Source organism: Stomoxys calcitrans, chromosome 1, assembly GCF_963082655.1.
Source record: "Stomoxys calcitrans chromosome 1, idStoCalc2.1, whole genome shotgun sequence".
In the NCBI taxonomy this organism is placed as follows: domain Eukaryota; kingdom Metazoa; phylum Arthropoda; class Insecta; order Diptera; family Muscidae; genus Stomoxys; species Stomoxys calcitrans.
This window is the reverse complement of record NC_081552.1, coordinates 118,425,524-118,450,794: the sequence shown is the minus strand read 5'-3', so window position 1 is coordinate 118,450,794 and position 25,271 is coordinate 118,425,524. Positions and strand designations below refer to the sequence as shown.

General features: G+C 38.9%; 1 protein-coding gene across 10 annotated transcripts in view; it reads right to left on the bottom strand.

Moving 5' to 3' along the window:
• LOC106089764 (poly(rC)-binding protein 3) overlaps positions 1 to 25,271 on the bottom strand; it is a 517,304-nt gene that overhangs the window by 40,730 nt on the left and 451,303 nt on the right. For 5 of the 10 annotated variants that reach the window (XM_059370957.1, XM_059370961.1, XM_059370960.1 and 2 more), the window contains 3 exons: positions 22,478 to 22,615; positions 11,789 to 11,873; positions 11,444 to 11,711 (listed from right to left, as the gene is read on the bottom strand). In XM_059370957.1, the coding sequence (XP_059226940.1) occupies positions 11,444 to 11,711; positions 11,789 to 11,873; positions 22,478 to 22,615 (491 nt within the window). The remainder of the gene's footprint in view (positions 1 to 11,443; positions 11,712 to 11,788; positions 11,874 to 22,477; positions 22,616 to 25,271) is intronic. The other 5 variants (XM_059370963.1, XM_059370964.1, XM_059370967.1 and 2 more) reach the window with 2 other exon arrangements.

Sequence of the window (25,271 nt, the reverse complement as noted above, 5' to 3'; positions counted from 1 at the left end):
GTCTTAGGCCCATAAAAGCCATATTTATTATCCGATTTTGCTGAAATTTGGGACAGTGAGTTTTGTTAGGCCCTTCGACATCCTTCGTCAATTTGGCCTAGATCGGTCCAGATTTGGATATAGCTGCCATATAGACCGCTCCTCCGATTTAGGGTCTTAGGCCCATAAAAGTCACATTTATTATCCGATTTTGCTGAAATTAGGGACAGTGAGATGTGTTAGGCCCCTCGACATCATTCGTCAATTTGGCCCAGATCGGTTTAGATTTGGATATAGCTGCCATATAGACCGATCCTCCGATTTAGGGTTTTAGGCCCATAAAAGCCACATTTGTTATACGATTTTGCTGAAATTTGGGACAGTGAGTTGTGTTTGACCCTTCGACATCCTTCGTCAATTTGGCTCAGATCGTTCCAGATTTGGATACGGCTGTCATATAGATTGATCCTCCGATTAAGGGTCTTAGACCCATAAAAGGCGCATTTTTTGTCCGATGTCGCCGAAAGTTAGGACATTGAGTTAAGTTAAACCCCTTGACATAGTTCTGCATTATGGAACAGATCGGTGAAGATTTGGATATAGCTGCCATATAGACCGATCTCTCGGTTTTGGGTTTTGGGGCCAGAAAAAGCGCATTTATTGTCCGATGTAGCGGCAATTTGGGACAGTGAATTGTGTTGGGCCCTTCGACATCCTTCTTCAATTTCACTCAGATCGGTCCAGATTTGGATATAGCTGCCATATAGACCGATCTCTCGATTTAATATTTTGGGCCCATAAAAGGCGCATTTATTGTCCGATGATGCCGAAAACAAAGAGTTAAGCCCTCCCACATATTTCTGCAATTTGGTCTAGATCGATCAAGATTTGCACATAGCTGCCATATAGACCGATATCTCGATTTCAAATCTTGGCCCCAAAAAAGGCGCATTTATAATCCTATTTAACTGAAATTTGACACATTGACTTATGTTAGGCTTTTCGACATCCGTATATGGTTCAGATCGGTTTATTTTAGATATAGCTACTCAAAAGACCAATATTTTGTTATACATAATTGAATATTGATTGGTACTTATAAGTATTTGGTCCAAATAGGATCATATTGCGATGTAACTGCTATAGAACATAAGGTATGTAATTTTCACTGAATTTTGATGAAGGGTGGTTTACATATATACCCGAGGTGGTGGGTATCCAAAGTTCGGCCCGGCCGAACTTAATGCCTTTTTACTTGTTATACATCAAATTTCGAAATTCGGTATTTTCATGTAATCAAGTTAGGTCTAAATTAATTTATATATATTGAACCCGACCCATTGTATAGGTACAATGAATAATATTGTCCTAATTTTATAAATTGGACCCTAAGATAACAAACTTAGTTTAAAGATGCTCCGTTTTCCAATTTTTTAAGGAAACAATTCTATTGGTGAAAGATTTTTTTACTTCTCAATTTTAAATTGTAGTTTAATATAATTTTAATATTGCATCTTTTTATTAAAGGCAAATTTCTTGAAGATCGAAATATCATCGAAAGTTGGGAAATCGACTTTGTGACAAGGGACAACGGCGGACCTTAGTTAAATTTAGTGAAATGCTTTAGAAATATGAGCGTATTGAAATGTGTAAATTTTAAGTTTCTTAGTTCAATAAAATAATGACGAGAAGTAAAATTAGAAACAATCACCGAACAGTCCCGGCCCGGCACGGGATAACTATCAGCAGCACACAGGCTGGAACTTTGAGCTCCAATCTGTGTGATGTTCTTCGTTATCACGAGGAGTTTAACTGGGAGCTACCGGGCGCCGTCCATAGGTTGCGGAGTACCTGCAATGCAGTCGCGGACAATCAGCAGTATCGAGTGTGGAGAGTATCAGAGACCGGCTCTTGCTTAAATACTGAGTGCCAATGATACTCGATATGACAAGGCGATTTATTGGCGCCGTTAATAACCAATGGCGATAAGGTTCTTGCGGAGATCTTCCTTTAGACCGGAACGGGTTTGCCCACATATGGAGCTTGACGAGGATCGCCATCTCCACATACAAATGTGGTTACAACAACAAATTATTATGCATTAAAATTTGGGTACCAACACTGTGCGACTAAAGCAGTGAAGGATACTCTAACACTGTTGAAAAAATTAAATTGTAAAGTAAAACCCGAACGATCAACTATGTGAAGTAGGTTTGTGGGATAACAACAATGCACGAACCGTACAAAACCACAAGAAGTCGCTAACGCTGTACCTGTGATTCTAGGGTGAAGGTTTCAGTTTTTGGGTTCGAATATACTAATCGGTTTCTTGTCAAAAATAACCGATTTCTTACTAATGGCTAATTAATATTTAGTTATGACTATCGAACTCCACATAATCTACCCAAAAATAATTTTTCGGTTTTTAATAAACCGGTTTCTTAGATTTTTTCATACTAATGGCTCATTGTCAAACCTGATTTTTGATAATAACCAAATTTCTTTTATGACAACATTTTAAATTCTGTATTAAGAAAAAATTTTATCGATTTTTTTCTTTCGAGAAATTATTATCAAAATTTTTTCTATAGAAAATATGTTATCGAAATATTGTATTGAACGAAAATTTCATTCACATTTTGTCTTTGAAGAAGATTTTATCCAAAATTTCCTTGTCATCGATTTTTTTTTTCTTTTGAGACAAGTGTTGTCTTCAAATAGGTATATGCAGATATATATGATTTTGCAGATTTTTGCTTCATCTAACAATTTATTTTTATATTTAAAACAAGATCTCATTTGTTGTTGGAATTGTGTCCGCATTAAAACAATGGGTTTTTGTTTCTATTTAGAATAGAAAACCAAAAGAAACCCTTTAAAAAATGTTGGCAAAATGTGACGTGGCAAAATCTATTGGGCAGGCTACAATGATTGTGATTTCGGCCTTACCAGAGGTCTCTTCGGACAGCTTCGCCACAAAAAGTATACATGCTTCCACATACTCACTAATAAGTAAGCACAGCAATAGTAGAAACATGCCTTTCGGGTGAAAATATGTAGCTGTGATATACTCATATTGAATGGTTATGCCGTTGGCAACCGAAGATTGCTTGTGTATTGCTGATGCTAAATGTCTTTTTGAGTAGAGATGTTGGCTGGTGGCGTTCACATTTTTCTTACAATATGACCCAATCGAAAGAGCATGCGGTTTTTTTTTTTTTAATTTCACAAACCTACCCCTGGGTTTTTAAGCTTTTCATCGCCCTTTATCAGACACCATAATTTACATCGCCATATTTTGAGTTGATGTACAAGTCGAAAGTATATGGAACAATCCAATAGACGAAAAAGTTTCTTCAAATATTGCATTTTTTTCTTCATTATCCAATTTTAATAATTGGATTGCATTAAAATGGGCTGCTTCGACAAATTGAAAGAAATAAAATATTTCTACAAGAAAAGCGTGAGTTTCGAGCTCTATCGAATTCGCTTAATAATACAACTCATCTGTTCACTTATATTTCTGTTCTAATCCTTAGATCTAATATGAAAATGTCGAATATAAATTAGTTGCGATCATCTAGTTTGCACTGTAAAAATCTTTTTAATTGAAAAATTACAAAAATACTTGTTATAAAGTGCAAAAAAAAAATATATGTTAAATTAAAAAAATCCTTTAATAATTATTGGGATACACATCGTAAGAAAGTAAAAATTGGCTAAAAGCCAATTTTCCCATGCACATTTTTTGGCGGCGCAATGCTTATTAAATTATTTTCTGGCATACATTGAAAGAATAAAAAAATTGTTTACCATAGTCAGTTAATTTCAAAGGACTTACAACTTCAAGGTGTAAATGAGACAACTGAATGGATTTCAAAATTAGGAGAGGTCTGGGAAACTTCAATGAAATACTACCACATAATTTCTACCTCATTCTATATTAAAAATGCATTCAAATCAAAAACAGGATTATTTTGTTTGTGGGTCAAAAGGTGGTGGGTTTGAATTCTAAAGAGTTTTGGGAATTGTATAGGGATTTAACGTCGCAGTTCATCTCCAATTACCATACAAATGTTGTGCTGGCGGTGGCATTTTTTACACAATCCCTTTTCTCCTTCTTGTTCTTGTTCTTCCTTCCGGACTGATTCAAAGTTAACAATAGTTAGCTATAAATAACACTTAAAACTAACCAATAGTAGAATGAAATATTCATAAAAATACAGTACAGTCTTTAATTTGTTTTAACAATTTATGTATATATCAATCGATCAAATCAAGTTTCCCGTGACAATGCACGCATTTACACCCAAGGTGCTTACGGGAATATCTCTGAAATTTTTAATATATAAGTTTGCAAAAAAAAAAAACAATGAGAGGGCATATCATGGTGAGCTGGGCAGGCGGGTTAAGAGTGGGGGGAAAAATAGTTGGATGGATATGTCTAGAGCACAGCAAGAAGCGTGTCTACAACATAACGAATGGTTTTAGGTGGGTTTCTTGCCAAGAAGGGTGGTATATATGAACTTGTTCAGTGATTCTCATAGGTGAATAAAAAAAAATATATATATGTATATAAGTATAATAGTAATTTAAGAAAAATTGTACACGGTGATTATTGTAGTTTGGCTTTTTGGTTAAAATCAAAAAGAAATACAGGTACTTTTTTCAATATGAACGCACGCTTACGTCTACAGAAAGTGATACCAAAGATTGTTTTCTCTAAAAAGATTGTAAAGAACAAACAAAGATCCTCCTCTCCTTATCTCGCAATTATTCGCTGATGCTATTGACCATCGGTGGTAGTAGCATCGCATTATCATTTGTTACAAAACAAATTAGTCCATTTGTTTCTTTTACGTTCGTTTCAAATCAATTCGACAAAATTTTTTACTACATTTAAAACAATTATTAAGAATTAGTTAGGTAGCCACACAAACAAACATAACAGTAACAAAATAATAAACAATACCTATTTATGTATAAAGGTTAGCACAAAAAGCAAAAAAAATAATGCATAACATCAAAACGCACAAAAGAACTCAGCGTTAATTCCAGGAAGAGGAAAGCAAACGATGACACAACAACCCTGTCATTTTTCAACTAATTCACTCAGAATATTCAGACCATAGAATATAATTGGATAATGCCGCATAATTTTTGAACAACAAAACCTTACGTCATGCTAAAGGCTATGTCTAATGGACACTAATTTCTCTACTACTTTTGAACGTTAGAAAACATCTCACTCAAATGGCGATCATTCAGCTAAAATTGCTTAAATTCTTCCTAGTTCTTTAATGGAGTGATCACTCTTGATGGCAGGTTTTTAAACAGAAACAATTTAAATACTTGTTTCTAAATGTAGTAAAGGACTAAGATACAAACGAAATTGGCATAATACAGATGTTTTACCATAGACAATATATTGCATAAAATTAGCTGATTCGATAAGCTTAGCATAGGACAACCCTTGTTTATAGTGGTATATTTGAAGAACGTATTTCTGAACTCAAAAGCCAGCCTTGGCTGTTGCTGATTTGTCAAATTCTATTTGAAATTCACCTGTTCTTGGTGGCGGACCAAAGAGACATCTCAGGGAATTGGGAGCAGGCGAGCTTGAAAAATTAGGAAACACCTCACAAATTCCAAGGAAATAAAAATCTGTGGGTATGCTTGTAGTGACATTTTTCGAAGCAGGGTAGCGTCGACTCTCTTAAATCATAAGTGCCTATGATACTCTATATGACAAGGCGAGCTATTACCGCATTTAAATAAGCAATGAACGTCATGTTCCCTCGGTGGTCGGTTCTATGGACCGGACCGATTTTGCTCATCTTGACGAGGATCGCTATCTCCACATGCAAATATGTGTTTACAACAACAACGTTGTTGGATTTAGCCCAAGGGGCAACAGATTCAAGACCATTGAATTGGGGGTTGTGAACACTCTAAGATTATGTGGCCCAATCTAAACTTGAAAAGCTTTACCGCTTCTACCGTAGACTACCAGTAAGACCTAACAATCCCATGGCAGGCGGTTGCACATACCGTATTGACCATTTGAGCCCTTCATCGGCAAGGGCTGCCGCCTCAGTGTACAACACACTGCTACAACAACAACAGCAATCCCACGGCAGCCGGTTGCACGCACCGGATTGATCCAATGGAATCATCATCGGCCGCCACGGTGTACGTGTTCTATCGTCGTTGTTCGTCGTGGGAGAAGCATTCCACGGAGTGTCTTCTCCACACGCATCTGATCCGTGCCGAGATTGAAAAGAAAGCGGACCCTGGTTCTTTTCTGTTTGCCATAACCGCCTCCATCATCGGTCGTTGTCGTTGAGGAGTTACCGGTGCATGGGGTGGCTACATTTCCGATCTTGCTCGGGAGTATAGACACACTGACTATGTTGCAAGGTGCTGTGCGAACATAGACAGCGGTGGGTAACAAATGTCGTCGCCTTCTGCATCCTTGCAATATACACAATAGCATCATCCCAGCCCCAATATTGCCAGACCAGTGCCGTAAAGTGTATCATTTTTGCAATTAAATTGCAACGGTCTCCGAGGCAAGGTCGACGAGATAGTGGATTTTATGAGTCGGAAGAACATATTGGTTGAAGCGAGGAAACAAAGCTGGCCAACACATACAGCCTGCACAGTAACAATGTGCCACGTAAGGATCGCTGAAGGAGTGGAGGTAGGAGCGTATTGGCCTTCGTGATACACCTATCTCGCCTACTCCTGGCGCTAGTAACCCTACATGGAATGTATGGGGATAGGCAGTCAAGTCCGGTACTGCCCAGATAGAGCTATACAACGTTAATATACCGCGGATTGGTTGTTGTGTTCCAACTTGTTGCGGCCCAACATTAGTTACGTACTGTTTGGCCATAATCGCCTGGTTGTCGGTTTCAATGCGCATCGCGTTTCACGACATTCTCCCCTAGGTAACGACCAGCGGGGCATAGCTTTGACAGAGTAGATTGAAGGCTCCAAGATTTGCATGGTAAATGAGGTTGCCCCCACTAGGATTACAAGGAGGTGCAGCAGCTCGCCGGACATTTCCATTGCTCTCTTTTGGGTCAGACCACCTTCCCATAATTCTCACCATCGACCGACCACTCGACTTCATAACCTCTGAGCGCCGGACGTGTATTAATCAGAAGAAGGCCGATTGGCCTGGCTTCAAAGAGTATACCAATCGCCGCTTCAATGAACTGCCACTCCCCTTGGATGTGCTAGTGACCGAGAGGAAATTCCGAGACATCATTAACGCAGCAGCTGCTCGCTTTATACCAGCCGGTCGAATGCCCCAAGTGCGCCCCAACTTCCCGACGCAGGCAGTGGTACTCGCAGACGAGCGTGATGGGATACGTGGTAACCCCAGAATCAGCGAGCTGAATCTGGAAATAAACCAGTGTAGGGATGGTAGGACCTCAGTCACTGGCGACGTAACCACGACTGATCCAAAGATATGCGCCAGGTTGTTTAACCTTCAGTTTATCCCGGTACTGCATAGCCGTGGGCACCACACAGTCTGGAACATTGAATTCCAATCTGTGTGGGGTTCATTGCAGTCACGAGAAGCTTAGCTGCGAGCTACCGAGCGCGTCCACAGGTTACGGCTAGTGGAATGCTCCATACGGAGTAGTTGCGCGGACAATCAGCGGTATCGAGTGGAGAGTCTTAGTTAGAGGCCGGGCGGCACCGGCACTTGCACAAGTACTGAGTGCCTATGATGCTCGAAAATGTGGCTACAACAACAACCGTCAGTTTATTGTGGATCCCGCGAGTGACACAGCTAGGAGGAGAGCCATTCGTCGTATCCGTGGTCTCCGAGCCGATGAACAGCCATCAAAATTTACCGTGGACGAAGTTACGAATGTCATCCGCGGCGCCAAATCATACCAAACGTTGGGCCCCGTCAGAATCTCTACATTGATGCTGAAGAATCTGCATCTACCTGGAGTTGAGTACCATACTACTGTCCTCAGGCTGTCTTTGAACACTCTTATAGTTCCCGATGCCTGGAAAATGGGCAGTGATCCCGCTTCTGAAGCCTGGAAAGGACCCGAGTTTGGGGGAGTTGTACAAACCGATCTTCCTTCTCCCACCAGTAGCTAAGACGCTTGAGGCACTACTCCTCCCGAGCCTCGTAGGAAAATTTCCATTCGCCGAGCATCAGCATGGATTTCGAAGACTGCATAGCACCGCACACATTTGCCGTGGCTTCAATCAGCCCAGGCCATGTGATAGGACGGTCTTCGTGGCACAGAACCTATTGAAGGCATTTGAAACTGTCAGCCATGCCAAACTATTTGAGGGCATCGCTAACACGTCCCTCCAGCCAGGCCTGAATTGTGGAATTTAGGGATAAGAAGTCGAAGGACCGTAGAGTTAAATAGGGAGTTCTCCAAGTCGGAGTGTTATCTCCGGCAATGCTCCGGCAACCTCTAACTATCCTCCATTCCACCGCCTCCTGACGGCATGGAGATCGCTGCGAGAAAATTGAAGATATCTGACACCAAATCTTCAGCCACATTGTTCACTACATACAGGGATGAGGTAGAGAGCTGAAAGTGATGGTCGACCGCGTGACAATTCTAACCATCAAGTGTCTCAAAATACGTGGTGCCAGATTTGACAGCTCTTACAAATTCTCCTCACATGTCACAACAATTTACGATAAAGTCAAAAGTAGAAACAAGGTCCTCAAGTCACTTGCCGGCAGCAATTGGGTTGCTGACAAAGAAATCGTGTTGACCACGTTCTGTGGTCGTTGGCCGGTCTGTGGTAAGTTATGCAGCGCCAGTGTGGTCTCGTCAGCTCTATGACACGCAGTGGAATAATATTCAGATCTGTCAGAATGCCGCCCTTCGACCTGCGTCGGGCTATCTCCTCAGTTCTCATGTGGACCACCTTCATCGGGAGACAAAGATCCTTCCAGTGCGAAGACATAACTACATGCTGTCTAAGCAACACCTTTTGGGCTGTTATCGTAGAGACCATACAAATCACCATCTTGTGGATAGGTATCCACCTCCCAGAAGTCTTAAGGAGATCTACATGATTTAGAGCGTAAGGTTCAGCGCTACAAGAGAGAACCTCTACATCAAGCGGCATATCAAGCGGGTCTAGACAGCATTTATGCAGGCACTGTAGCAGATGCGCTAAATACCTATCGGGTGAATGTAGTCCTTGGAGAATAACCGCCTCCCGAAAGATAGAACACAACAAACTGCTACAACCTAACCTTTATATAGAGCAACCCCAAATCATCTGTTTTGTTTTGTATTGTTTGACCGCTACAGCTGCATAAAAATAATCAATTGACAAACTGATTTGAATGTTTGTGTACCCTCTACCATAGGATGGGGGTATATTACAATAATTTCGTCATTCCGTTTGTAACACATCGAAATATTTATCTGAGGCCCAACAAGAGCACGGTCAAAATTGATTAATAACCTGATACAGATTCCTTATAAACTGATCTCCTAGTTGTACTTCTTGACACTATTACATCCAAACCATGTATAGTCCATATCTGTTCATAATCTGATATGGCTCCAATAGCATGGCATTTGTTATCCATTATCCTCTGTTTGACTATAAAGAGAACTTGACAGATGCAATCCATGTTGGAGGGTATATAAGATTCGGCCTGGCGGAAATTGATACGCTTTTACTTGTTTTTATACCCTCCACTATAGGATGGGGGGTATACTAATTTCGAATTCCAGTTGTAACACATCAAAATATTGATCTGAGACCCAACAAAGTATATATATTCTTGATCGTCTTAATCGTCTTGACAGTCTGAGTCGGTTTAGACATGTCCGCCCTCTGTATACTTTCGAAGGAATAAAGCTAGGCACTTGCAATCGGTTGGGGTCATATCGGTTCATGTTTTGATATAGCTGCCATATAAATCGCTCTTGGAACTTTATTTCTTGAGCCTCTAGACGCCGCAATTCTTATCCGATTGAATTCTTATCCGGCTGAAATTTGCTATGGGGTGTTTTGTTATAACTTCTAATAACTTTGCTTGGTATGGTCAAAATCGTTTCATAACCTGATATAGCAACGACTTCACCTACAACCTTCAACATATGTGCCAAATATGGTCTGTATCGGTTATAATCTGATACAGCACCCATATAAACCGATCTCCCGATATAACTTCTTAAGCCCATATAGGAGGCAATTCTAATCCGATTTAGCTGAAATTTTGCAATGCCTTCGAATGACTTCTACTATGGTCTCCAACATCCAAACTAAGTATGGTTCGAATCGGTTCCTAGCGATCTTGATCGTCTTGACGTTCTAAGTCATTCTGCCCAGGATTCTAGAGGGCGCATTTCTTATCTGATTTGACTGAAATTTTGCACGTAGCATTTTGTTACAACTTCCAACAACAACCATATCTAGCACTATGGTCCAAATTGGTCCACAACTTGATATAGCTCCCATATAAACCGATCTCCCGATTTAGCTTCTTGAGCCTCTGTAAGACGCAATTCTGAAATGTTGTACTGTGACGTTTTTGTGACATTCGACAGATGTGCCAAATATAGTCCGACTCGGTTCAAAAACTGATTTAGCTCCCATATAAACCAATGAACCGATTATATTTCTTGAGCCTCTAGAGGGCGCAATCCAATCTGACTGAAACTTTGCACAATGACTTCTTTTGCGACGTGCAACATACGTACAAAGTATGGCTTGAATCGGTTCAAACCCTGATAAAGCTCCCATATAAACCGATCTCCCTAATGCATTTATTCATCTTTTCCTATACTTCGTATATTTTATATCTCGTCATCTCCCTGTCTCCTCTTCAGCTCAAACCAGGGGGCAAGGTATTTCATCGTCATATTTTTATGGCCTCCGAGAGAACTTCCTTTCAGGGTGGGCTACGCATTCAACCTAAACCTCATACGACAGACATTCGCTCTATTATTGTTGTTGTTGTTGTTGTTTTAGCAGTTTATTGTGTTCTATCTTTCGTCTGCTTGATTCTGTTGAGTGTCAAGACCCAGGAACTCTGCGACTAAGATGGGGTGCGTCCACAGGGATCTGGGTCTGAGTCGAGTGGGTCTGGCCGGGCAGTTAAACAGGTGACGTGTATCGTGCGGTCCCTGGTTAAAATCGGGACATACATCTTGCACGTCGGCATTAGTCCTAGCTCTGTAGGAATTGAGGAGGCTGCATCTGCCGAACGTAATTGAGCCAGAACTACTCTGGTTTGCCGGGGGAGGTCGATTTCTTCAGGTAAAGATATCCACAAGATATCTTCTAAGTAATTAATTTAGGAAAAAATAAAAATTTTTGATTTCTCAATAAAAATATCTATGCTACTGCCAACTAATCTGCCATGTTTGCTTTCCACCTTGCCTGATATTTAATGTGGTGATAAAAAAGGAAACAAAAAGTAAAATGTTCACTTTGTACTTACCTCATATTGATTAAGTATTGTGCCAGAGCCACAGAATCTGGATTGCCACTGATGGTGATGGTGCGATCGGTGTTGCCACCTTCACGTTCTTCACAATTCGAAATGCGTATCATTGCACCGGAGATTTGACGTATTTCGGCAATTTTAGTACCACCCTTGCCTATAATGCAACCGATCAAATCATTCGAAACAGTCATCTCATGTTGTTGCTGTTGAGCACGATTTGTATTTGCTGTACGCAATTGAGAACCAGCCAAGGCAGCCAAAGCTGCGTTTGGAAAAATAATACATACACACGTTATAGACTTGGGGCATTACCACGAGCAACCGCTATAGAAGACTCACCTGTTGGATTAAGACCTCCGGTGTTGGCTGGTGCCATGCCAGCCAAACCCAAAGCAGCCAAACTAGCCAATGGATTTTTAGCCACCTAATGCAAATAGGAAAAGAAACAAACTTATTAGGATTTTCGCAAAATCATAACTACAATGCCAAGAATCAAAAAAATTTGTCCTTTATGAATTCAAATCAAACATAACTGAACACAGAAATGACAACAATAAACAGAGATAATAAATATAATAAAAATGCAATTTCAATATACAACATGTACAATAAAATGTAGTGGATCATATTATGTGGTGTTTAAAGTGTTTACAATTCAAAAATGAAGTTAATGCCAAAGTTGGCTCATATGTATTTACATATTATAAGCTTCTATACACACATTAGCCGCGAATTATTTCACTAAGAAAAAATGAAAAAAGATATCAAACAGTCATCCTTTTGTTTTCACACACACACACACTATTTTACTACGAAATAGCGGAGAAACTTATTCTTTGGTTTTTATCAATCCAAAAAATATGAATAAATAACCATAAGAGGCTATTAATACCTAAAGCCCAGTACTGGCTTGGATTGTGCAGAAAATGTTGCTAAACATCAATTAAATTTTGTGAAATCTCACAATGTTTCCAGCAATGTTGCTAATTTGTTTAATTGTATTTAAACTTTTTTTATTTGGCGTGCAAGCGTTATTTTGATAGAAAACAGTTGTATGTTGACATCATTGTTATCATATGACTGTCAAACAAGCTAAAAACAAAATTTTCTACAAATTGGTAGTTTTAAGTACAAAGCCATCCGTGTAGTTGTTCCAATAGATTCTATGAGGAATAGTGATACTGTACTTTTTATCAAAAAGCGGCTCAGGCTGTGTAATCCATAATGTCGTGGAAATCAAACTTTGTATCAAGAATAACACAGTGTCTATAGGCGCCGCATGGCCAAAGAGAAAGCTCCCTTAGCCTCACAGCAGTGGTCGCAGCAATTTGTCTAGCCACGATATCCAGAGGCATTAAAGGGCGCGTCCAACAGGCCACAACACTATATAACATTATAGGGCTGTAACAATTGCAGTATATACCCAGTGCATGACATGCGATTTAAACCTCCAACTTTTGCCAATAGCCCTCTTGCAGGTGTATAGGGCAAGCGTTGCCTTTCTTGCCCTTTCCAAAATGTTGAATTTGAAGTACAATTTACTGTCCAGCAAAACGCGCAAGTATTTTGCGCTTTCTGTTAATGGAACATTCTCTCCTCCCAAGGAGATAGATGCCACTGTAATAACTTGTATCTCCTGCTGAAAAGACCTACTTATCTTTCTTCTTCTTCTTTCTTCTTATGTCTTGTACGGATTTACGCCTACAAAACTTTCGGTAGCCAATTTCGCTGTCGCACGTAGAGCTTCCTGAAGTATATCTCTAAGAGTGTTGGGAAATGGACATACACCTAAGCCAGTAATCGGCTTGTTGTGCAAAAAAGTAACGTCGAAAAAGAAGATCTAAGTTAGCAATTTCGTGCTACCTACAAACATCTTAATTGTTTTCCATGCCACTCCACTAAGTTGGTTCATATCTGGTATAGTGCTCCCACCCAAGTATACAGACTAGCCTCGTCTTCTCACGATCTGGATCACCCCATAGGACTTTCGCCGTCCTATCGACCGCTTTGCTGTTTCACAGGGTTTCCTGCGCATTCTTCGCCCACGCCCTTAACTCGGACTACATCGACCTGAAAGGTTTCGGGTTAATCAAGTCTATTGACGGCAGTCCTCTGGCCTTTACCGCCAAATCGTCTGTCCTTTCATTCCCCCTTACTCCGTTATGGCCCGGCACGCAAACGATGCGAATTTTGCCATCCACAGAGAAGGCGTTAATCTCCTTCTTACACTGCAAGACTGTTCGTGACCTTACCGTCCTGGTTGTTATTGCCCTTATGACAATTTTACTATCCGTAAGGTGTTCACACTCGTTAGCACCACACCACCTCACGCATTCGTGATCGCACGGATCTCCACCTTCAGGACCATATTATGGTAGACATTTGATGTCGCATAACTTGCCGGGCTTGGGTATATATACCACCCTTGAGGGTTTGGTTATGGCGTGTTCGCCATAACCGGCTTGCCAATATACCTGCTACTGCCAATAAAAAGGAGTTACTAAGAATGAGTTAAGCAAGGACAATTTTTATATAAATAAAATCAACAGCACATTTTAATTACGCTGAGATGTATACTGCTTTTGTATATATTGTTGTTGTTGTTGTAGCATTGTGTTGTTAACTAAGGACTCCATCGGGTCAATCCGATACGCACAACCGGCTGCCATGGGATTGACACTATAAGGTGTTGTAGTCTGGTGAACGGCGCTCCAAAAATCTACCTACTATTCAATACTCCACGGAATTTAAAGGTAAGGTTGTTTTTTATGCTACCTTTACTGCTATACTAAATGATTCTGGACATTGCAAATGCAAATTTTCCCATGAGCATTCCATCAAGGAACTGGGGCAAACTTCTCACAAATCATTAAGTGCTTTCCGATTCAATTTTAAGCTCAATGTAAGGGACCTCCTTTTTATAACCGAATCCGAACGGCATGCCGCAGTGCGACACCTCTTTGAAGAAAAGTTTTTATATGGCAAAGTTCCTGCTGATGTTCCTGCCACGATTCGAACCCAGGCGTTCAGCGTCATAGGCAGACATGCTAACCTCTGCGCTACGGCAGCCTTCATTCTTCTGGACATTGGGGGTAAACAAAATGTTGCGAACATTTCCCTGACGATAAGGAAGCTTTCTTTTTGGTCACTATGTTATCCTCGATACATTGTTCAACAACCCAGACATTGTGGACTACATATTGTCTTGGCCACAATTTGATAAAATTTACTGTGCCTGGCACTGGATAAATAAATAAAAGAACCACACGGGCTGGAACTTTTACCTCCGGTTTGTGTGGTGTTCATCGTTATCACGAGAGGCTTTGCAGGAGGCTCCACTATCCACAGGTTGCGGATAGTGGAATACTCCATACGGAATAACTGTAATTGCAATCGCGGACATTCAGCGGTTCAGCCGGAGTCTCAGTGAGAGGACGGGCGGCACCGCCTCTTGCTTGCCTCGATATGGCAAGGCGAGTTATTAGAGCTTTTTAACAACCAATGGCCATCGCATTCCCGCGGCAATTAGTCCTATGGACCGGAACGACTTTGCATACATATAGAAGCTTAACGAGGACCGCTACCTTCACATGCAAATATGGCTACAAAGATAACAATAACAACATAAGAAAAAGAACAGGCACGGTGTATACCAAGAATGTAACCTGACTGCTGTAGTATCAAATGGACATCCTTGAAATTAAAAATAATGGTGGATATAATGCATAAACGACGCTTGGTATAAATAACATCTCAGAGAGCCAGATGGCCATCAAATCTTTGGGAAATATATTTTTGTATACAAAAGTTGGCGTTTACTATCGCAGATCTCCCAACGAGATGGCTGAACATTTTAAAATTCACCTGTTCTAGGTGCCTGGCCACAGATATATCTCAGGTATTTATAAAGCAGACGTGCTTGCAAGACTAAGTTTTACTTTATAAGTTCTAGGAAACTGAAAGTTATGGTATAAGGCCCAAAGGGCAACGGAAGCCAGATAGTCATGAAATGTTGGCTGTAAACACTACAAGATTATAGGACGCAATCCTAACTTGAAGAGTCTACCGCTTTGTTCTCGTTGGCTAGGACAGAAGTCTCACTCGCCATATCCGCATGACAGGTCATGACGATTGGAAAACATGCTGATAGTCTAATAGGAAAAGGAAACAATTGAAAATCGGACGTGTGCCTGTCCTGCTTGGGCATGAGGAAGAAGTTTCCCATTAGGTTCTTATTTTGAGAACTTGTCCGAATAAGCGGATGTGAACATTTGTACGGTAGAAACTGAAACCAATTATATTCCTGTGGAATCACAATGGACCAAAATGTCTTAACGACTCTGATTGCATACTGCCACAAAAACCTAACTAGGTATCATAGCCGAACGCAGCTGTTTCTTTATAAGTATCCCTAAAAAGGTAAAAATACAGGCCTGATCCGGTTTTCGAATTTTCAAAACGCAAAAAATGGTTTTGCCCATATTTTTTAAGTTCTTCTCCTATAAAATCATTTGAGGTTCCCCTTACTATGTAGATGCTTGACAAGAGTATGCATTCAAACATAGACATTGATAGAAATAAGGCAAAGAAATTCTTTCGTTTTCGAAAACTGGCCTTACAAGGGGTGCATTGACTTCGATTTCGTTTAAGAATCTTTGGTATCGAAATATGTACATTTAAACGATAATGTATTGGGTTGCCCAAAAAGTAATTGCGGGTTTTTTAAAAGAAAGTAAATGCATTTTTAATAAAACTTAGAATGAATTTAATCAAATATACTTTTTTTACACTTTTTTTCTAAAGCAAGCTAAAAGTGACAGCTGATAACTGACAGAAGAAAGAATGCAATTACAGAGTCATAAGCTATGAACAAATTTGTCAACGCCGACTATATGAAAAATCCGCAATTCCTTTTTGGGCAACCCAATAGTTTCATATGAACCTCAAAACCTTCTTCGCAAACCTTCTTCACAAAATTTGTGGTTCAAGTTTAAATGCAACTCTGTATATCTATATCCAGCATAATACAAATTCTTATTGCATGATATTACAACCGTAAATCAGATAATGTCCCTATAATACGAACCAAATTCTCACTAGCGGTTAACCAAATATTTACTGGAATTTCATAGCTACATACTGAATATGCTATAAAGTTTTTAAGTTCTTATAATGGTGATAGTAATGGGGTGCCGCTATCCCCCATTCTTATCACCATTATATATATATATATATATATATATATATATATATATATATATATATATATATATATAATTATCTCTGTCGAAATCACGATAGCGATCGAACGCGTAAAGCTAGCCGCTTGAAATTTGGCACTAATACTTAATATTGATGTTCGGTTCAGATTTAGATATAGCTCCCATATAAACCGATCACCCGATTTGACTTCTTGAGCCCCCAGAAGCCCAAATTTTTTCCGATTTTACTGAAATTTTCAACAACTGTGCGAAGTACGGTCCAAATCGGTCTATAACCTGTTATATCTCCCATATAAACCGATCTCCCGATTTGACTTCTTGAGCCTTTATAAGCTGCAAATTTTGTCCGATTTGGCTGAAATTTTGCATGTAGTGTTCTGTTATGACTACGGCGGCTCGAATCGATATGTAATCTGATATAGCTCCCATATAAAACGATATCCCGATTTGACTTCTTGAGCCCCTGGAAACCGCAATTTTTGTCCGATTTGGCTAAAATTTTGCATGTTGTGTTTTGTTATGACTTCTAACAACTGTGGTAAGTAAGGTATAATCGATGGTGTAGCTCCCATATAGACCGCTCTCCCGATTTGACTTCTTGAGCCCCCGGAAGCCGCAATTTTTGTCCGATTTTACTGAAACTTTGCACGTAGTGTTATTTTATGACTTCCAACAACTGTGCCAAGCACGGTTCAAATCGGTCGATAACCTGTTGTATCTCCTACATAAACCGATCTCCCGATTTGACTTCTTGAGCCCCTGGAAGCCGCAATTTTTGTCCGATTTGGCTGAAATTTTGCATGTTGTGTTTTGGTATGACTTCTAACAACTGTGCTTAGTAAGGTCTAAATCGATCAATAACCTGGTGTAGCTCCCATATAGACCGATCTCCCGATTTGACTTCTTGAGCCCTTCCAAGTCGCAATTTTTGACCGATTTTGCTGAAATTTTGCAAAAAGTTTTCTGTTATTACTACCAACAACTGTGTCGATTACGGTCGGAATCGGTCTATAACTGGTATAGCTTCCATATAAAACCGGTCTCTCGATTATCCTTGTTCCGTTCCTAGAAGCTTTAAATTTTGCTAGTTTGACCCAATAACGAATAAAAGCGTGGAAGTTCGTCCGGGCCGAATATTATATACCCTCCAGTTCTTTGTGTGGTATCTCTTTATCGGTTAACAAAGGATAATGGATAAAAATTGTTATGCTATTGGAGCTATATCAGGTTATGGACCGATTCGGACCATACTTGGTTTAGTTGGCGAAGACCATAGTAGAAGTCATTGTGCTACAATTCAGTCAAATCGGATAAGAATTAATAAGGGTCTCAAGAAGAAAAATCGGGAAATCGGTTTATATACAAACTATATCAGATGATGAGACGTTGGAGCATTTCCTTTGTCATTATCCGATTTTCGTGTCTTACAGATGCCGACACTTGGGTAGGGACACAATACCAGACATGAACCAATTTAGGGGCGTGGCATGGAAAACGTATGTCCATAGTGGCATGGGGCGGATTAATATCCGCATCCTCTTTTCAATTTAACCTAACCTAACCATATCGGGTTATTGAGCGATTCAGAACATACTCGGCACTTATATTGAATGACATTGAAAACGTCATAGTACAAAATGTCAGCCAAATCGGATAAAAATTGCGCTCTTTATATGGGAGCTACATCAAAACATGGTCCGATATGGCCCATTTACAATCCCAACTGATCTACACTTATAGGAAGTAGTTGTGCACATTTTCAAACGCCTTGCTTTATTCCTTCGAAAGTAAACATGCTATGCTTTCCACATACAGACAGACGGACGGCGATCAAGAATATTTACACTTTATAGGGTCTCTATCTATTACAATTATTTCGATGCAGTACAAACGGAATGACGAGGTTAGTATACCCCCACACAAATATATAAAAAATATATAAAATATATTCTACAATGTTTATACAGATATATTATGTTAATGCTTTATCATTAAGGTATTTTGAATTATAAACACTTTATCGTTCAGGACTAGAATGAAAATATATTTAGTGTAAGCATATAACAAAAAAAAAAAAAAAAATAACGAAAGATATAACATATCAACAACAAAATAGTATAAACTTATTAGATGTAAATTAGAGTCTGGGATTATCATAAAAGTTTGTGTTGAGTGATGTTGTAGAGTATGTGTTGAGCTTGGGTCTGTTTTCGGCGTGTTGTTAGCTTGGATTGAAATCGGGACAGGGGAGAACAAAACATAGTTTTCCATAAACACTCATTGAAAGAATTCGAAAAAGCTATAACATAAAGTTGGTTACAAAAAATACACATAGATATGTATATATACAAAACTGAAGGATTTGGCATATGTGGAAACTGATCCAGCTACAAAATAGATACAAGGGCATGGAAAGAAAAGATAGCACTAGAGTAACATAGGGACAAGCAGAGGGCGGGCTATAAAGTGGAACTTCGGGACCGGTTTTGTACACCAATTACCTACAGCACTCTAAAATATTTCAATAAAATAATTGGGATGGGACTAGTTTCATGTTTCGCTATATATTCTAAAGGTTCTACAGACCTAAACTGAAATCATAAGAAACAGTTACATGCAGCAAATGTTTTTTAACCAAACAATAATGGGAAGACATATTTGCAGGCAAATCGACATTTTCGAGGTTATGTTAGGTGACATTATATGGATATATGGTGATCTACGGAGAAAGAAGTTTACGAATGCCCACATACTCCTACAATGTTAAACTACCGCAAACTCACGGAGTCACCTATCTAAGGAAATCGTAAATGATTGTTTAACAAGCTGACCCCAATATTACAAATGATTTTAATATTTTAACTAATGCAATATTAACGTCAATCGCGAATTTTGTGGATTCATAGCTCAATAGATATACTTCGAAATTAAACGGCTCTATTTTTTCCAATTTTCTGAACGTTCTATTTGGTATTAGAATCTTGTATACCCTACACAAAATGGATCTATTATTTGTTAAGGCCTTACTCGATTTTTAGTTTCTTTACAGGATTTTTTTTTATATTTCGGGATCGGTGAAACCTTGTGTTTCAATCTGTCAACTGACAGCTCTATCGTAAAGCTTGACATTTTTGAGGTTATACGTTGTTTACAATAATTTAAAAGATTCATATCGCCCAAAAATGGAATTAAATCGTGAACATTTTCAACAACAGTGCATCGATGAATTTAATTAAATGTTTTGGCAATGAAGTTCCATCAAGGAGCAGTGTTTATTGATGGTATGGTTTAGTTTACTCCAAGCTGATTTTCGTGAAGGTCGTCCAAAATCAGTTGTTGTTCCAAAAACCATTGATGCTGTATGCCTACTGATATTGCAAGATCGTCATGTGACCTATCGTGAGATTGAGAAAATCTAGGGCATTAGGAGGATCAGTATACATTCAATATTGTATGAACATTTGACCGTCAAAAAATTTATTCGCATTGGATCCCACACAATTTGTCAATCGCTCAAAAAAAGGCTCGTATCGATTGGTCCAAAGAAATGCTCCAAAAATACGAAACAACTGCATTTTTGAGCACTCAAAACATCGATTTGATGAGTCATCCGCCGTATAGTACTAACTTGGCACCGAATGACTTCTTTATATTCCCGTACGTAAAAAATAAAATGAGAGGTCAACGTTTTTCGACACCTGAAGCGGTTGATGCGTTCAGAATGCAAGTTTTGGAAATACCCCAATCAGAGTGGCAAAAGTGCTTCGACAAGTGGTTCAAACGCATGCAGAAGTGTATAGATCTTAATGGGGAATATTTTGAAAAACAATAAAGCGAATTTCGATAGTTTATCAGCAATTCCATGGCAGCCGGTTGTACGTACCAGATTGAGCCGATGGAGTGCTCCATCGGCAAGAGCTGCCGCCTCAGTGTACAACACACTGCTACAACAACAACGGGTGGTATCAGAGGTGGACTTGTTTCTAAACTGCCTACTCAATCCAAACAGGTGCTACTGTTTGCCAGTATTATTTTTCGCTTTATTTTAAAAACTGGAACGATTCGTTTCGGTTACGGCGTTGCCGGCATAAATTAAGTTGCCGACTACCGCAAAGTTGTGGTTCTCAATTTCTCCATTTTATTTATCTGATCGGTTGTATTTACAAGGAGTTGATACCATGCATTTCGATTTATCTCCATTTACTGATAGACCCATTTTCTCTGATTCCCTTTTAATTCTTTCAAATGCTGCAGTTATTACTTCCGGTGACCGACCTATGATATCGATGAAGTCGGCATAGGCGAGCACCATGTGTTCTCTTGTGAATAGTGTGCTATGTCTATATATCTGTTGTGATCTCCCTAACGTACATACTCGTACATATAACATATAACTATTTTCCGACTCAATATGCGATTTGACCAAGTGAATTAAACACTTTTAAATATTTTTCACCTTTTTCTCCTTGAATAAGAGGATTAACTTAAATATGATCCAGTTTTGCGACATAGGTTCAGATGATTCATTTACCGTACAAACATGGTCTTGTCTTTAATACTCAAAAACTGAGTCGAAATTTTATTTAATTATAATTTATTACCGAATCGTGATGACTGAAACAAACAACCATCTAAAATCTTTCATAAGCTTTGTATATTAAAATATTAATATAACTTCTCACATAGACTGGTTGTGAATATACATAGATAAATGAGAATTATCTTAGAACATGCCGCATGCTGAATTTTGCTCTCAATGGTATGCAGTTTGCGTCATTTGCATTTTTTAAATATGCATTATTTCCTTTCTCGCAAAGAAAACTTTCTCTTCTATGCTTTTATTTATTTATTTTTTTTTTGCTTGCTTCTAAGAAAAATAAAATAATTACCGACACCTATGAGCTTGACATTTGCTGTCAAATTTTGAGAGCACAAAAAGTTCTCCGTTATTTCAAGCCTCTTTGAAACCATACATTTAGTATTACACCTTATAGAAAATTCTGTGAAAATTTAATATCTAGGTTATTTTTCTAAATACCATAACTCCAAAATGTGAGATAAACACAATGTACACTGTTCTCCCACCGCATTAGTTTGCATTTCATCCTTCAGATAGTACCAAAACAACAGCTGTTCTAACAACAGCTGTTTATGTACACTGTTGCAACTAAATTTAAAAAGATATTCTTACTTCAATAATATGAGCAACGCAAAAAAATATAACCCCTCCTTTGGATAGGTTACGATTTCCTTAGCCTATAAAACTTAAAAACAAGCCAAACAAAATATCTATAATCTCCTTGATAGACGACCTCCTACACACATATATACATGTATATACAAACAATCGACTATCTATGATGCATGTGTATACTGTGATCTACCTCTGTATACTTTTAGAACAGAGTGGTGTCATTTATTTGCCAGCACGAAATGTCGAAGGGGAGGGTAGAGGTAAACAATACTAAAACCAAACTACAACATTTCTGTATACAGTTTGAGCAACTTTTTGGTGGGGGGGTGGAGCTTGGGCGTTAGTTGGGGTCGTAAACATTCAAAGTTTTTTCATAACAACATAAAGGTGGAATGGAATAGTGAAAATGCATTATCATTGGGTGGGTGACCACACGGAGTGTTGGGTTGGGGGGGGGGGGGGGGGGGGGGGGGTCTGTTATCGGAATTTAAGGGTGTCTGACAGAGAGCTTGTGAGAAAAAGAGAAATTGGAGTGAGGGGGCGGGCAAGGTACGAGGGTACTAAATAGATGCAATGCAATGCGTTCAAACAATTTCTTTAACCAAAACTCACATCGGGCAATTGCTGTAGGTGATGGTGTGCTGGTACCGCTCCTTGCAAATGTGCGCCCTTTAATAAAGGATCCGTTAAGCCCGATATACCAGCATGTAGACCACCGGTAGCCAAAGCAAGTGGAAATACTGGGCAGGTCTAAAGAGGTGTATATAGTTGTACACATATTTATAGATTGATTTTGAATTTGCAATTAAAAAAGTGTAGTAGTCACAGTAGGTTGGTTGCAGTAGAGTAGTCGGTGGTGTGATATTTGTTGTCATCGTTTAATAAACGAATTCCAATTAATGAACCAGAGACCGAGAGTAAATTGAATACATTTCAGTGAAATTCGAGTTTAAAGTTGTAGTAATGTTGTGTTTTTGTTCATATTGTATTGTTGTAGTTTTTGTCGTTGTTTTCGAGTTTGGTTGTTTATGATGATGTTGAGTGGTCATAAAGTATTGAGTTTGGTTTGTTTTTTATTTTCATCGGTTTTTTGTATTATGGAATAGAGTTTTCATTTGAAGTTTGATAAATAAAAGTAGATGAAAAAAACAAAAAACAAACAGTATGTAAATAAAGGACTTTTTGGAATATAGAAAATCGATGAAAAAAATACACACAAGTATCAAATGAAATTTAACAAATATTAGAAAAAAAAGAGTCATCAGTGAATGTGTTTGATGAAACTCGTTTTTCAGCGATAGAAATTGATTCAAGTGCTCAAACATAATGCTTTTTCCGCGAAAATCCAATTTTAGGGAGAGGAAAAGGGAATTTTCTACAATATCTGCTCTGTTGTTTTTACTCTAAACCATATCTGTGGTACATGGTATTATCACTGATGCATTTGTTTTTGGAAAAACCCAAAAGAAAGGGAGATAGACCCATTGATAAGTACACGGATCAGAATCACTGTTGCTTCGATTCAGCTATGTCCGTCTGTCTGTTTGTATGTCCATATGAATTTATATATAACGTACAGATCGAAAATTTTAGTTGATCATCCTTCAGATTTGTGCGCAGACATTTTTTTTTTTGCTAAGAGGCGAAACCTACAGAAATTGAGAGAAATCGGTTCAGATTTTTTTTGCAATAATGCGTTCATTTGTTAGTCGATCTTTGTGAAATATGTCACCAAGCAATATTGTACGACTCTAGACAATATTGTCGAAATGCATCGAATTTAAGATTTAGATATGCAATTTTGCAAATGAACACTCCATTCAAATTCATATTTAAGCTCAATGGGATATCCTTTATGAGAGCTATATCTGGGCCGATTTTGGTTGAATTTTGAGAGATAAAACACTTCATGCCAAATTTCGTGCGAATCGGTTAAAAATTGGGGCAACTACGACCATTAAAGTCAAAATCGGGCGATATAAATATATGGGAGCTTTATCTAAATCTGAACCGATTTTCGCCAAAGTTAAAAGCTTTTGTCTTTAGGCCAAAAAAGTGATATGTGCAAAATTTCGTGATGATTGGATAACAAATAGTACCTATACCTTGATTACAAAAAAAGATTTCAAGGATACGAGGATATCCCATTGAGGATTCAGGAAGTTATAAGAAACCTAAAAATCAGGAAGGCGTAAGGTACGTGAATAGTTTGGATTTCGAAGAAAGCACAACAGCATTCATCCGTTGGTTCGAGTCAGAAATATTGTTAAGTCAAATTTTAACTGGCAGAATTCTACTGGAATGATTATTTTTGATATTAAAGCCGCATTTGACTCCATATGTCATAATGCATTGATATACAAGCTAATCAGCTTACATGTTCCGATTTCTATAGCGCACTTTATAAGAAGTTCCATTATTTCTCAGACGTTTAGAGTGCATATGGGGTCTGTGATGTCAGGCATATTCGAAATGAAGGCGGGCTGCCGTAAGGGTTCTTGTTTATCGCCGATTCTCTACAATATTTACTCTGCGAATATTCCTCGTTGTTAATAGAAGTTAATTCTGACAAGTGTCAGGCTATATTTTTTTAGGAGGAAAGGGTATACTGTTTTCTCCATCAGGACAATATATATGTGAGTGGTAAAGAAGTTGAATGGGAAAATCATGTTAAATACTCAGGCATAGTTTTAGACAAGTAATTAACATTTAAACACCACATTGCTCATATTACAAGTCTGACATCCTACTTAGAACATTGTACTCTTTTATAAACGGAGCTTCAGAGTTGAACTTAGAAAACAAGATGCTAATTTTCAAGCCATGATTCTTCGCGCATAGCCTGTATGGGCTAACAGTGCAAACTGTCATTTAAAAAGAGTCCAAGTTATACAAAACACTGGACTGATCCTATGTCCTTCATCGGCAAAGGGTGCCACCTCAGTGTAAGTTTTCGTCCTTTGTTCGTCAAGGCAGAGGCACATCCCGGAGTGCTTTTTCAACACGCTCCTGGCCGTACCGGGATTGAAAAGAACTGCGGATCCTGGTTTTGTTCGGCTTGCCAGAACCGCCTACATCATCGTTCGGTGTCGGTGAGGTGTAACCGGTGCATGGATTGGGTGAATTTCCGATTTTGCTCTGGCGATACGTCACTACGGGAGTATAGTTACACTGAATATGTTGCAAGGTGCTGTGCGAACAAAGACAGCAGTGGGTCACAAGCATCGTCGTCGACGGACTGTGTGAACTCTCCGACCTCTCCCGAGCGGCAATATACGCGTAAGCAGCACCCCAGCTAGAGCTGGCAAACTATAGAGCATTTCAACTTTCGATATTTCGAATAATAAATATCGATGGTATCGATATTGATATCAATTTCCCATCACCTATATTTCAAACGAAAATG